Raw genomic sequence first — 12383 nt, 5'->3', positions numbered from 1 at the left:
ATTAATACTACAAAGTGTGAAATTATTATTTGCTTCAGTCATGTCCGACTCTGTGCAACCCCATGGACTGTAGCCTGCCAGGCTCCTCTGTCCATGGGATTTCCCAGGCAAGAATACTGGAGTGGGTTGCCATTCCCTTAGCCAGGGGATCTTCCTAACCCAGGGATCGATCCCAGGTCTTCTGCACTGCAGGCGGAATCTTTACAGTCTGGGCCACCAGGGAGACTGTGAAGTATGGATGTGGTTAATTTCATTGGTGTGGTCTGAACAAGCCTATTCTTGACCCCGCCTCCTCCTTTCTTGTCCAACAATGAGCGCAGCGGTGACCTTAGGGCACCAAGAGTGGAGAATGTAAGGTCCTGTCGGTCCAATGTGCGCGTGCCCTGTTGATCCTTGCAGCTCCAGCGCTGAGCACTGACTGGCTCCACAAGTGTGCATGAACGGGTGTGCGCTGCCCCCACCGGTGCATGGTATGCGGATCCATAGACGTGACCATGAGCTGGGATTACCAGAATCCATCAGACACTGGGCAAGTTCTCTGCAGGCAGTGGGTCAGTCTCCCACGTGTCTGTAAACCGTCAACACCTGGAATTCAGGCAACCAGTGCTCACTAAAGCACATCCCCAGTGTGAACCACAGTGGCACGCAGGAGTTCAGTGATGACAACTGGCCTTCTTAGGTTTGATCCCACTAGATAAATTAACCCTAATGACTCTAGACTGGAAGTCGTGTCAAGGCAAGCCATGCCTGGAATATGACCACAGCATCAACTATCAGCCTTGCAAAATGAATATCTCCCTAAAGGCCCCACTTCCACCCACCCCTTCCTTGCCAACATCTACACTTCCTTCTAATGGCTTCTGAAGAACAGAATGAGAGCAACAAGGTGAGGTGGTAGGGAAGTGAGTTAGAATTCAAACTTTATCCTTTACTGATGATTCACTGGTGAACCTAATGTAATGGGTATTTCCTAACCTCTCTGAACCTCAGGTTCCTCTTCAATGACATGGATTTCATACTGACCCCAAGGCTGTTGGGAAGTGAAGTGCAGTATCTGTATGCACAGTGTCTAAGTATGTCTCCCCTTTCTCTTTGAAAGTCAAAAACATACAGCCTGAGCCCCAAGACTCCATGTGATCTGGCTCACCCTCTCCCTCACCCTCCAGGCACCAGGTTTCCCCCCTGACTTTTCGGACAGCCCAAGCACATTGCTGCCCCAGGTCTTTCGTCTCTACTGCTGTTGCTTGCGGAGAAGGCAATGGCAAGCCACTCCAGTACTCTTGCCTAGAAAATCTCATGGACGGAGGAGCCTGCTAGGCTGCAGTCCATGGGGTCGCTACGAGTTGGAGGCGACTGAGCGACTTCACTTTCACTTTTCACTTTCATGCAATGGAGAAGGAAATGGCAACCCACTCCAGTGTTCTTGCCTGGAGAATCCCAGGGACGGCAGAGCCGGGTGGGCTGCCGTCTATGGGGTCGCAGAATCGGACACGACTGAAGTGACTTAGCAGCAGCAGCTGTTGCTTGAGGGCTTCCCTGGTGGCTCAGCAATAAAGAATCTGACTGCAATGCAGGAGCCATAGGAGACACGGGTTCAATCCTGGGTCAGGCAGATCTCCTGGAGGAAGGCATGGCAACTCACTCCAGTATTCTTGCCCAAAGAATCCCATGGACAACAGAGCCTGGCAGGTTATGATCCATAAGGTCTCAAAGAGTCAGACACGACTGAAGCAACTTAGCATACATGCATGCCGTTCTTGATCATTCTCCAGGTGTCCACGTGGCTGGTTCCTTCTTTGAAGGCAATCTTTTTACAAACTCCTCCTCCCCAGCAACCTGATCACAAATATAGATGGATTCTACTTTGTAGCTAGAGGCCAGATTCTCATCTCTAGTGGCCAAGTTTCTGTTCTTTGTGTGCTCTAGGAATGCCAGGCTGCTCTCAGCCAGCTGAAGGGTCCACGAGATGGGTGGATTAACAGGAAATTAGATCCTCATTAGAGAAAATGAAACACAAGCTCCTTATAGCCCTCAGTGTCTCTGGCCCCCCACCCCAGTCCTGCCCCACAGTGGAAGTGGGCAGAGAAGGGACAGAGAAGCTGGACCAGACAGAGCCTGAGGCTAGTGTTTGGAACCCATCTCCCTGATCACACAGCCTCCTCCATCAGCCAGTAAAGAGGCCCAGGGCCCACCTAGAAGCAACTCAGAGAGCAGTGCAGGTGCCCAGAAAGGACCTGCTTAGGTTCCTGGCTCCCAAAATGATGGCGCCTGGCAGGCCACAGTGAAGGGGCGATTGGGCCCTGGATGCCTGGCAGCTGGGGCAGGTTTCTGATGTCCAATCCCAAGAGCAAAGCCCAGACAAGTTATCTTATCATCTTCTGGAGGAGCCCCCTCTTGTCCAAGATCCTCCCTCACCTGCCACCTGCCTTTGGGGCTGAGATTTAACCTTGCTCTGCAGAAACTTCTGCCCTAGACCAGCATTCACACGGTCCCGGAGCGTCTCTCCACACGTGCTCACATAGTCCCAGACTCACACCTGCCTTCCAGTCCCCTGTACCCACTGTTCATGCCAGTGAAGTGAGCACCTTCCCCGGCCCCTGCCACTCCACGCCTCTCTCATGAATCACTGGAAACAAGACTCCAGAGAGAATCGCCTTCTAGGCAGGGTCAAACCCACCAAACGCACATGTGTATTCAGGATCACCTGAAGATGCAGAAGGGTCATGCCCTGCTCCCCTAAACGCTGCCTCAATTTGCTTTTCCTCTTAAATAAGCTCCCGGAGAAAGACACACCTGTGCTTCCCACGTAAATGTGTAAATGCCCTTCCTGGGGTGGATAAGGGCTGGGGGAGACTTTCTGAAATTGTGAGGATGCTCCAAGAGGCTAAACCCAAGTTGCAGGGGGTGAGTCTGAACCTCTGTCCTCAGCAGACTGTTTCTGAATTAAACCTCAGCTGTTTGCTCATCCATTCAGATGTGCTAAACACCCCCTGACTTGTAACAAGGAGAAGATAAAGAGATTGGAATTGGTAATTCATCAACAAAAAGCTGCTGCACCAATCCCCTGACTCTTGTCCTGCCTCTTTTCTCCTTGATAGGACATGAGTGTCCAGGAAACCGCTCAGGTGTCCCTCGCCTTCCGAGGGTGAGAGCCACCCCAGTGTGAGAAGTTGCTGGTCTGGGTGCCCCTGGATGCTGGTGCCCCTGTCTGCTCCACAGACAAGCGTGGGACCCCTGAGCTTGGAGTCCCAGGACAGGGCACTCTTGGGCTGAACAAAGGGCTTTCATGTCAGGGATCATAGACTGAAATCATGTCTGCCTGTCTAGCCAGAAGACAGGGATCTGCTCTGTGAAGCCCCCTCCAGGTTCACCCGGGGTCACCAATCTCAAGGGTAGGAATAGGGATGCCCTCTCCTTCACTCCCAGCTCCCTCTCCGTCCTACAAGATTCTAGATGCTCAAGACCAGGTCCATGCAAGGGAGACTCACCATGCAGCCCCGAGGTGGTGGCCATGGAGCGGGCGCACTGGACCCGAAACCCCGACTGTCCCGCGGCTGCGCTGGCGTCTGCACTGGCTTATTCAGCCGCCGGGCTAATTCCATCTCGGCTCAGCTCCGTCTGGACGTGCCCGCCCCTGCCTGCTGCTGCTGTCTCCTCCCCCATCCCTCGCTGGGCCACCCGGCCTCCGGCTGCTGCGCCCTGGGCGCACCGGCCGCTAGTCGCGCCACGTGAAGGAATAAGCGCGTTCCCGCCAGCGGGTTGAGTCTGGGTCACGCTCGGGTTAATGAAGCTGAGGGGCCAGACCGTAAGACTGCGGCTCTCCCTGCCCTGGGCGCTGCTGCCTCCTAACCTGGTTCGGGTGTGAGCATTCAGCAGGATTATCTCTTGAACCGTCTGCCTGATTAGTTTCCAATCCCGCCCAGAAACCCTGCTTCCCACCGCCCTGTCGCTGATCGCCTGGGTGGGGGTGGGTGCTTCCCCGCACACCTGCCTGCACTCTACCCGCCACCAACTGTCCCCCACCTTTCTCGAGACTAAAAGGAGCAAAATTGGAGGAATCTCGCCCCAGGGACAGGAAGAGGAGCTGCAAGTGGTAAGGGGAGGGGCAGGTTTTAGAAAAGCTTCCCAGGGAGACTGTGGGACCAGTTGAGAAAACAGATGTTGAAAGCTCGATCCTAGGAAAAAAGAGGAGCTCAATCTCTCTGGAATGGCTTTGGTACCTAGCCATGGGCAAGGGGATGGAAAAGAAGACCTCCAAAGGGCCATTCTGCATGATGAAATCTACAATTCCAAGATGCCCCTAAGGTGAGCGAGTGCATTAATATCAGGGACCCAGACAATGAAAAGGTATTATGTTAACACATATGTCAAGTTGGCTCTGTATGACCACAGACTTTCCCATCTCCCATGCTGATAAGGTGGGCTGGTGGGACTGCTCGCCCCTTTATGCACGCATGTTCAGTCACGACGTCATATCTTACTCTTTTGGAGTCCCATGGACTATAGTCCATCAGGCTCCTTGGTCCATGGGATTTTTCAGGCAAGAATACTGGAGTGGGTTTCCATTTCCTCCTCCAGGGGATCTTCCTGACCCAGGGATCAAACCTACGTCTCCTTCACTGAAGGCGGATTCTTTATTGCTGAGCTACTGGGGAAGCCCCTCCCTACTTTGTACATTATATCAATTGATGATGAACCTGAGACAGTAAAGGGAGTCGGGAGCTGAGCAGAAGGAAAACCAGAAACAGCATGTGCCCACCCCGGCCCATCCCTGGCGGGCTATGTCCTGGCTGCCAGGAGTAATCAAGGCTGATATGGATACAGACATCCACTCCCTCAGCACCCTTCTCAGAGCCTTCCCCAAAAGAATGAGTTCTAACAACCATTCTATGTTTTACCTCCTGTGTACCCATTTCACAGATGAGGAGACTGCAGTGTAAAGGTCAGGCCCCACATCTCTGAGGGCTGAGCTCACTCCGGAGTCTGTGCTCTAACACTTGGATCCTGACTCCTTTCTCTCCCAGACACGCCCTTCACTCACTTCCGGGAACCCTTCCGTATGTGTTTCCAATGCCAAGAGGCCTGGAAACATTTCCACCTTGGTTCATCTCTTCTGTCTCTCCACATACTCCCTGAGACTCTTCCTCAGATTCTCACTTTGGGGTACTGTCCCATCTGGTCTGAGGGTGACAAGACAGAGAGTCCTGGGAGAAGACTCTTGAGCGTCCCTTGGACCGCAAGAAGATCAAACCAGTCAATCCTAAAGGAAACCAACCCTGAATATTCTTTGGAAGGACTGATGCTGAAGCTGAAACTTCAATACTTTGGCCACCTGATGTGGAGCCAACTCATTAGAAAAGACCCTGATGCTGGGAAGGATTGAGGGCAGGAGGAGAAGGAGGTAACAGAGGGTGAGATGGTTGGATGGCATCACCAACTCAATGGACATGAGTCTGAGCAAACTCCAGGCAATGGTGAAGGACAGGGAAGCCTGGCGTGCTGCAGTCCATGGGGTCACAAAGAGTCAGACACAACTGAGCAACTGAACAGCAAGAGCTGGGACCAGAGGCAGATCCACCTTGGAACGCATGTAGAGTGGGAGAGCTCCTGGTTCACATCCCACTATGTTTCTCCTTCAGCATCGTATTTACCCTGCTCCCTGACGTTTTTTTAAAATCAAAACATGCAATTTTTCAAGTTTAGCTTTTTCCTTGGTAGTGAATCGTCCTGTCAGTAAATATGAGGAGAACTCGGGCTATGGGAGCACTGGGAAATTGGCACCCCCTGTTGAAGAAGTAGCCTCCCACTGAGTTTCTTGGAGCCGCATGCCACCAACAGCACCTCGGTCCTGGGGTGGAGCATCAGGCAATCAGTCAGGAGAGAGACAGCTATTAATAATTCTCTGGCCCCGGATCTGCTTTCCCACAGAGACCTTAGAGACTACTCAAAGTTGGAGGTGGGGTGATGATGGATAGAGGGCGACAGCCTTTGAATTATTGAGCAGTTATATAAAACTTCTCTCCATTCCTCCTTCCCTCTACCTGGCTAAAACTCCCCACCAACGCGACTCAACGCAACTCATGCCATTTGCCTCCAACGTTATCTTCCCTGGAGGTTCTTATCCAGCGGAAGCAGAAAGGCCTAAAAATGCAGCCCTCCCCGGTTCCGGTGAGATCAAGGCTGAATCTGTCAGGACTAGATTCATGTGGCTCCGGTGGACCAGCCCGAGGGTTCTTGCCCAGGTGTCCAGGTCCTTGGGTTCTGAACCTGGCCTTGCCACCCAGCGGCTGTGTGACCTTGGGCAAGTCACTCACGCTCTCTGAGCTACCTTCATCCTCGGTGAAGGGGCCAGAGAGGGCAGTGGATGAGATGATGTCTAAATCCTTTCCAGCTTCATTGTCCAGTGGATGCACTGAGTACAGTCTCTCTCGGGGGTGAAAAGGATCTGGTGTGAAAGCCTGGGCTCCCTCTCCACTCCCCAGCCCCCACCTCAGCACCCGGCTCAGAGCAGCCCAGCCATCTCAACCTGGATGAACCACCAGCCTTTGACGAGAGGATAGATTGGCCTTTATTGTGAGCCCGGGAAGGTCCGGGAGTAGAGTGCGCATGCGCGGAGCAGGGATCGCCGAGCCTAGCGGGAGGCAGCGGGTGTCCATGGCGGGCGGGTAGCGCGTCACGGGCTGCATTTCCTGGAGGAGCACTGGCACTGCAGGGCGTTGAGGACCACATGGTGGATGATGGAGCCGTTGGTGCAGCGCAGGGGCACTGGCATGGGCTCCGTGCGCGTGGGCGAGCAGCAGGAACACTGGTCCTGCACGTCCTCCGTGTCGATGGAGTACAGGGCTTTGCTGGTGCATCTTCCCTACAGCGGGAAAGAGAGAGGCAGCGACGCGGGTGATAGAGAGTCCTAGGGTGGGGAGGGCTCTGGGGCAGCCGGCTTCTTGCACCTGCCCTCCTCCAGGCCTGGCCTCGGCCAGAGGAACCCAGGACAGCAGGCAGTGTGTCTGAAAGGCCTCCCCTAATTGGAACTCTCACACCCAGCCCTGTAGCTGCAATTTCTATGCATGTTTGATGGATCTCCGGGGAAGGCAGCTCCCGTGTTCCATAAGTAACCCTCCGTTCTCCTCAAAGGAAGCTTTGAATCATTGCTGATATTTTTTAATCTTCTGGGGTCAAAATTTCTCAGTTAACTTCAATAAAACATTTGCTTTCAAAAGGAAAAAAATGTTCCTAGTTTCTTTCACATCTCCTCCCTGTGAACTTCCCAGATCTTTTCACAATGTATCTCAAGAGAGGTGTTCGAATGAAGAGACCCGTCCTCTGAGCAGAGGACCCCTTACCTGGCAGTAGTGAATGTCCACTTCGTCTTCAGATTTGCAGTCTCCCACCTTGATGGACTTCACCCTGGCTGTGATGTCCTTGCACTCAGGCTCCTCACCTACAGGGCAAGTGAGAGATGGGACCTGTTCTCCCGTTCGACACTGTCCACTCCAGTTCCCTTATTCACTAGACATAGGTCAGTTTCACAGTAACCAGGTCACCACAGCCAGCTACAGAGAGGGCAAGTCAGTGATCCTGGTTCCCCTCAGCCTCTCCTGCTAAGTCGCTTCAGTCGTGTCCTACTCTTTGCAACCCCACAGACTGCGGCTCACCAGGCTCTTCTGTCCATGTGATTTCCCAGGCAAGAATACTAGAGTGGGTTGTCATTCCCTTCTCCAGGGTGTTTTCCTGACCCAGAGATCGAACCTGCATCTCCTGCATTGGCAGGCAGGTTCTTAACCACTAGCACCTGAAGCCCAGCTTCTCCTGACCCTTCACAACCAGAGATAAAGATATCACTGGGTTGAACTCACTTAATGGCACAATTCTAACTGCAAGAGGAACCTAGATTCACCGTGCTTTGGTGATGTCGATGGATAAGACTTACTTTTATACAATTGTAGACCCTAAAAGCCATAATGATCAGAGCAAGCCTCTTGTGCTTTTAATTCTGCATGTGTGCTGAGTTGCTCAGTTGTGTCCAACTCTGTGACCCCATGGACTACGGCCTGCCAGCCTCCTCTGTTCATGGAGTTTTCCAGGCAAGAATAGTGGAGAGGGTTGCCAGTTTCTTCTCCAGAGGATTTTCCCCACCCAGGGATCAAAACTGCATCTCCTCCGTCTCCAGCATTGCAGGCGGATTCCCACCTGGGAAGCCTGCTTATACTATACCCAGAAATGAACGGGCAATGAGTATCCAATAAATGCAATTAATATCTATCCATCCCTGCAAATGTCATTGTCTCCCTAGGGACTGAGAAGATCCTTGCGGCCCCTATGGAATCTTTTGCTTTGAGTATAGCCATCTCCTGGTCGCAGGCATGGGTTTCCTTACCACACAGGGGTTAACAGCATTCAGCTTTGAATCTCTCCTTGCACCACTGATAATTCTAGGATTCAATGTCAGCTCACTGTTGCCTGTCCAAACACTGGGAGTTTTCCATTCCTGGATGGCTCCAAATCTAATTCAACTTTAAATACATATTAGCCAGACTCCCAATTTCCAAATAATTTCATTTGAAAGCAAAAGCCTGCCAACCACATTAAGAGGGTGAATGAGGAAAACATATTGAAGCCAACACACAGTTGATTTAAATCCCCGAACCTGGCTTATTTTCCTTATGGAGGGTTCCCGTCTCCTGAAAGCACTGAAGCCTCCGTTTGGCCTCATTGCTGCTGCTACTGCTAAGTCGCTTCAGTCGTGTCCAACTCTGTGCGACCCCATAGACGGCAGCCCACCAGGCTCCCCCGTCCCTGGGATTCTCCAGGCAAGCACACTGGAGTGGGTTGCCATTTCCTTCTCCAATGCATGAAAGTGAAAAGTGAAAGTGAAGTTCTCAGTCGTGTCCGACTCTTAGGGACCCCATGGACTACAGCCTACCAGGCTCCTCCGTCCGTGGGATTTTCCAGGCGAGAGTACTGGAGTGGGGTGCCAGTGCCTTCTCCGGCCTCATTGCTAGTTTTGCAGATAACAGCCTTGGCCAGATTGCCCCTGCAGCACACCTAGAGAAAAATGCGTCTCTTCCTGGATGGTTTCCTGATCTCAGCCATGCAGACAGGAATCACAGAGAGAGATGCTCTCAGAGTGTGTCCCCTCAGTCTGCAGCTTGGTTACAGCAACTCCAGGGACTGTCAGAGGGAGCCATCAGGAGAAGAACAAATGACTGACCACTGAAGGTATTCATGCTTTCACTCTTTCTTTCTTTTCCCCAGGGGCTTCCCTGGTGGCTCAGATGGTAAAGAATCCGCCTGCAATGCAGGAGACCAGGTTCGATCCCTGGGTCAGAAAGATCCCCTAGAGAAGGGAATGGCTACCCACTCCAGTATTCTTGCCTAGAGAATTACATGGACAGCGGAGCCTGGTGAGCTATAGTCCATGGGGTTGCAAACAGTCGGACACAACTGAGCAACTCTTTGCTTTCTCTACCTCCAAATAAACATGGGAACACGGACCCAGGAATCCAAAAACAAACAAAAAAAAAGCTAACTAAACTAAAAAACAAAGAATATTAGTCCAGACAAGTAATTCTATACCCAGAGTATACAGCACTAACTTTGGGATTCTGAGAAGTACATGTGCTCATGGAAACAAGAACATGCGGTGAGATGCTTTCTGATGAGCTGACTGGAGCTCCGTCTCCAAAGCTGCTGCGGTAACTACTGGGGGACCAACCCGTGCAACACAGTGCAAGGTCAGGAAAAGCCAAGGACTTCCCTGGTGGCCCAGTGGCAAAGAATCTGCCTGCCAACACAGGGGATACAGGCTCGATCCCTAGTCCAGGAAGATCCCACATGCCTCGGGGCGTCTAAGCCCATGCACCATGACTACGGAGCAAGTGCGCTCGAGAGCCCATGCTCAGCAACAAGAGAAGCCACCACAACGAGGAGCTTGTCCACCACAACTAAAGGTAGCCCCGGCCTCCACAACTAGAGAAAGCCTGGCCACCGCAACGAAGACACAGTGCAGCCGAAAGTAAAATTAATTAATTTTAAAAAAGAACAGGCAAGAGTGAAGGAGAGGAGATTAATAAAACTGGTTAATGAGACCAGCCTTATCAATCCTTAAGAAGACTGTGTTTCTCTGCAGCCCCACAGCCAGCTTCTTGCTTCCCTTTCTCTCTGGGATACTCAAAGAACAGAGGTGTATTGAGTGTCTCATCTGTTGAGATCATAAATCAAGGTGCCTCGTCCTCAAGGAGCTTCACTGGCAGAGAGAAGACATTCTCTTGTGATAGGACTGTGACCAACCCAAGACCCGGTGAGGATAAAGGCAAGTAAGAGGCTAGTGATTGCCAGGAGTCTGGAAGAAAGAAGAAGAGACTGGTTTACAGGCATCTGAAAGGGGGCTTGAGTAGGGGGCAGTCCAAGGACATGCGAGGCAGGGTGGCAGTCCCCTGCAGAATGGAATGCAATGACTGCTCTATCTTTCTAGAACAAAGTTCACTTCGAGGAACATCCCCTGGACTTAATCTGATGGGTTTCAAGGGACAGTCTATTGGTAAAGTACTTACATGTGTCACAGCACGTGCCAGGAATTTTCATGATTTTCCCCTAAGAAAACAGCAAAGTCCCAAGTTAGGCACAAATAGTACATAGCGGACACTTTCTGTCATTCCTGCCTCTGGACTCACAGCCCTGAGCCCAAGTCCCCAGAAGTGAATGGACTGTCCCATCACAAAGGTGAGCAGACTGACCACCCCGCCCGGTCAGGCTGAAACAGTCCTGATTATTCTGAATTCTCTTCCAGTTGAGAGTCTCCGGGACTGTCATTCCCAGGGGGGACCATCAATTAGTTTGGCCTCTCACCTCCCCATTCAAGGATCACAGATCCAATCTCCCCCAAGGGGAGGTATTTTCTTAGAGCATCATAGAGAGTTTCACCTCTCTATCAGGTTTTGATTTTGTAATTTTGTTGATTTTTAAACTAGGCTGGGGTTCTCCTTGAACACTGGGAATCATGGCAGAGCTGGACTGCCATTCAAAAGAACCTTCTTTTTTCAGTCATAGATGGAGCCAGTCGAGAGGAAAGCAGGGCCCGGGCTCCGACGGCTCACCCCCTCAGCCAGGCATTTGTGTTCGTTGAGGGGCGGGCAGCTCATGACCCTCTTCTCCCAAATGAACTCTCCTCTCTTGTTGACTTTGCAGAAGTGACTGTCACAGCCATCCTGGAGTGTCTCATCACGCTGAAAGGAAAGAGAGGACGTGCGTTGAGCACATCTGAAGGCAGCTTGGGTTTCACAGCCACTTCAAATAGTGACCTTGACTCCCTGGAGTTGTTGAGACAACGTAGGGGACCATAGAACAAGAATGAGGCAGGTGCAGTCCGGTTTTGCAACCTGTTTACTGGGAACAGGGCTGTATGAAGGCAGGGAATCCCTAAACTCTTCTGACCACATAACAGCATAAAGAATTAAGACACAGTGGAGGTAAACTGGTCAATCAATAGCTGAACTAGAGCTGAGTGCCTCTGATGGAGAGATGAGTGAACTAGGTGCCTGTCTCACCAGCCCATCCTAACTTTCACAGATCGGCATCTCTGGCACCTGACTGCCTACCCAGTCTCAGAGATAATCAAGGCTGGAGAAAATCTTAGAGGTCAACCAACTCTCAATCATGGGGGCCCACACCAACTATCCCCTTGTCGAGGAAAGTGACAAAATAACTAAATCAAAGAGAAAATCCTGTACCTTCTAAAGGTTATCCATCTTTTCTTTATAAAAAATCAGAAATAGGTATGAAAAGAAGTCAATATTGACCCAAACTTTGCCCCCTCCTTCTTGAAGAAAAGATCCCCAAGAAGGGAAGCAGATGATGATCTGAGGGGACAGTCTTGACGTCCACTTGCCCCCACCTTCAGCATCATGATCTGTCCCCCTCGTAGCTGAATGGTGCACGCCGTAGGCAGGCATCTCCCACAGCATTCGCCCTGGAGCTTCTCTTCCATGTAACCCTGGAACCAGGAGAAAATGCAGCCTCTGTGAACCTCCCCTGAAGACCCCGCTCATAAGTAAGCCAAACTGTAAATGATTTCATCATACCCAGCCGCTCCAACCAGAAATCTGGGGGTCATCCTCGTCCCTGCTCTCTTTTGCTCATCCCCTGCCTCGCCCCTCACCCACACATCACCAGATCTTGCCAAAAAATGCATCTTGAACTCATCCACTGCTTATCATTCCAAGGTCCTCTGTCATCACCTAGTCCACGCAATCATCATCCACCACTGGACTTTGTCACAGCGGAAACTGTCTTCCTGCCTCCATCCCTTACCTTTACAGTAGGGGAAAAGGCTGTAGCTTCCAGACCACAGGATTTCACGGTTTTACAAAAATGCCCCCAAATCTGGG

General features: G+C 51.6%; 1 protein-coding gene across 1 annotated transcript in view; it reads right to left on the bottom strand.

Moving 5' to 3' along the window:
• Positions 1-6544: 6544 nt before the first annotated feature.
• The window catches only part of VWF (von Willebrand factor), a 159127-nt gene continuing 153288 nt past the window's right edge, over positions 6545-12383 (bottom strand). The window contains exons 50-54 of the mRNA XM_061418164.1: positions 11891-11989; positions 11094-11222; positions 10551-10590; positions 7341-7438; positions 6545-6862 (exon numbers count right to left, since the gene is read on the bottom strand). Coding sequence (XP_061274148.1) covers positions 6674-6862; positions 7341-7438; positions 10551-10590; positions 11094-11222; positions 11891-11989 — 555 coding nt within the window. The 3' untranslated portion in view covers positions 6545-6673. The remainder of the gene's footprint in view (positions 6863-7340; positions 7439-10550; positions 10591-11093; positions 11223-11890; positions 11990-12383) is intronic.

Source organism: Bos javanicus, chromosome 5, assembly GCF_032452875.1.
Source record: "Bos javanicus breed banteng chromosome 5, ARS-OSU_banteng_1.0, whole genome shotgun sequence".
In the NCBI taxonomy this organism is placed as follows: Eukaryota; Metazoa; Chordata; class Mammalia; order Artiodactyla; family Bovidae; genus Bos; species Bos javanicus.
Note: the sequence above shows the minus strand (reverse complement) of the source record. Positions and strands in the feature narration are given on the sequence as shown.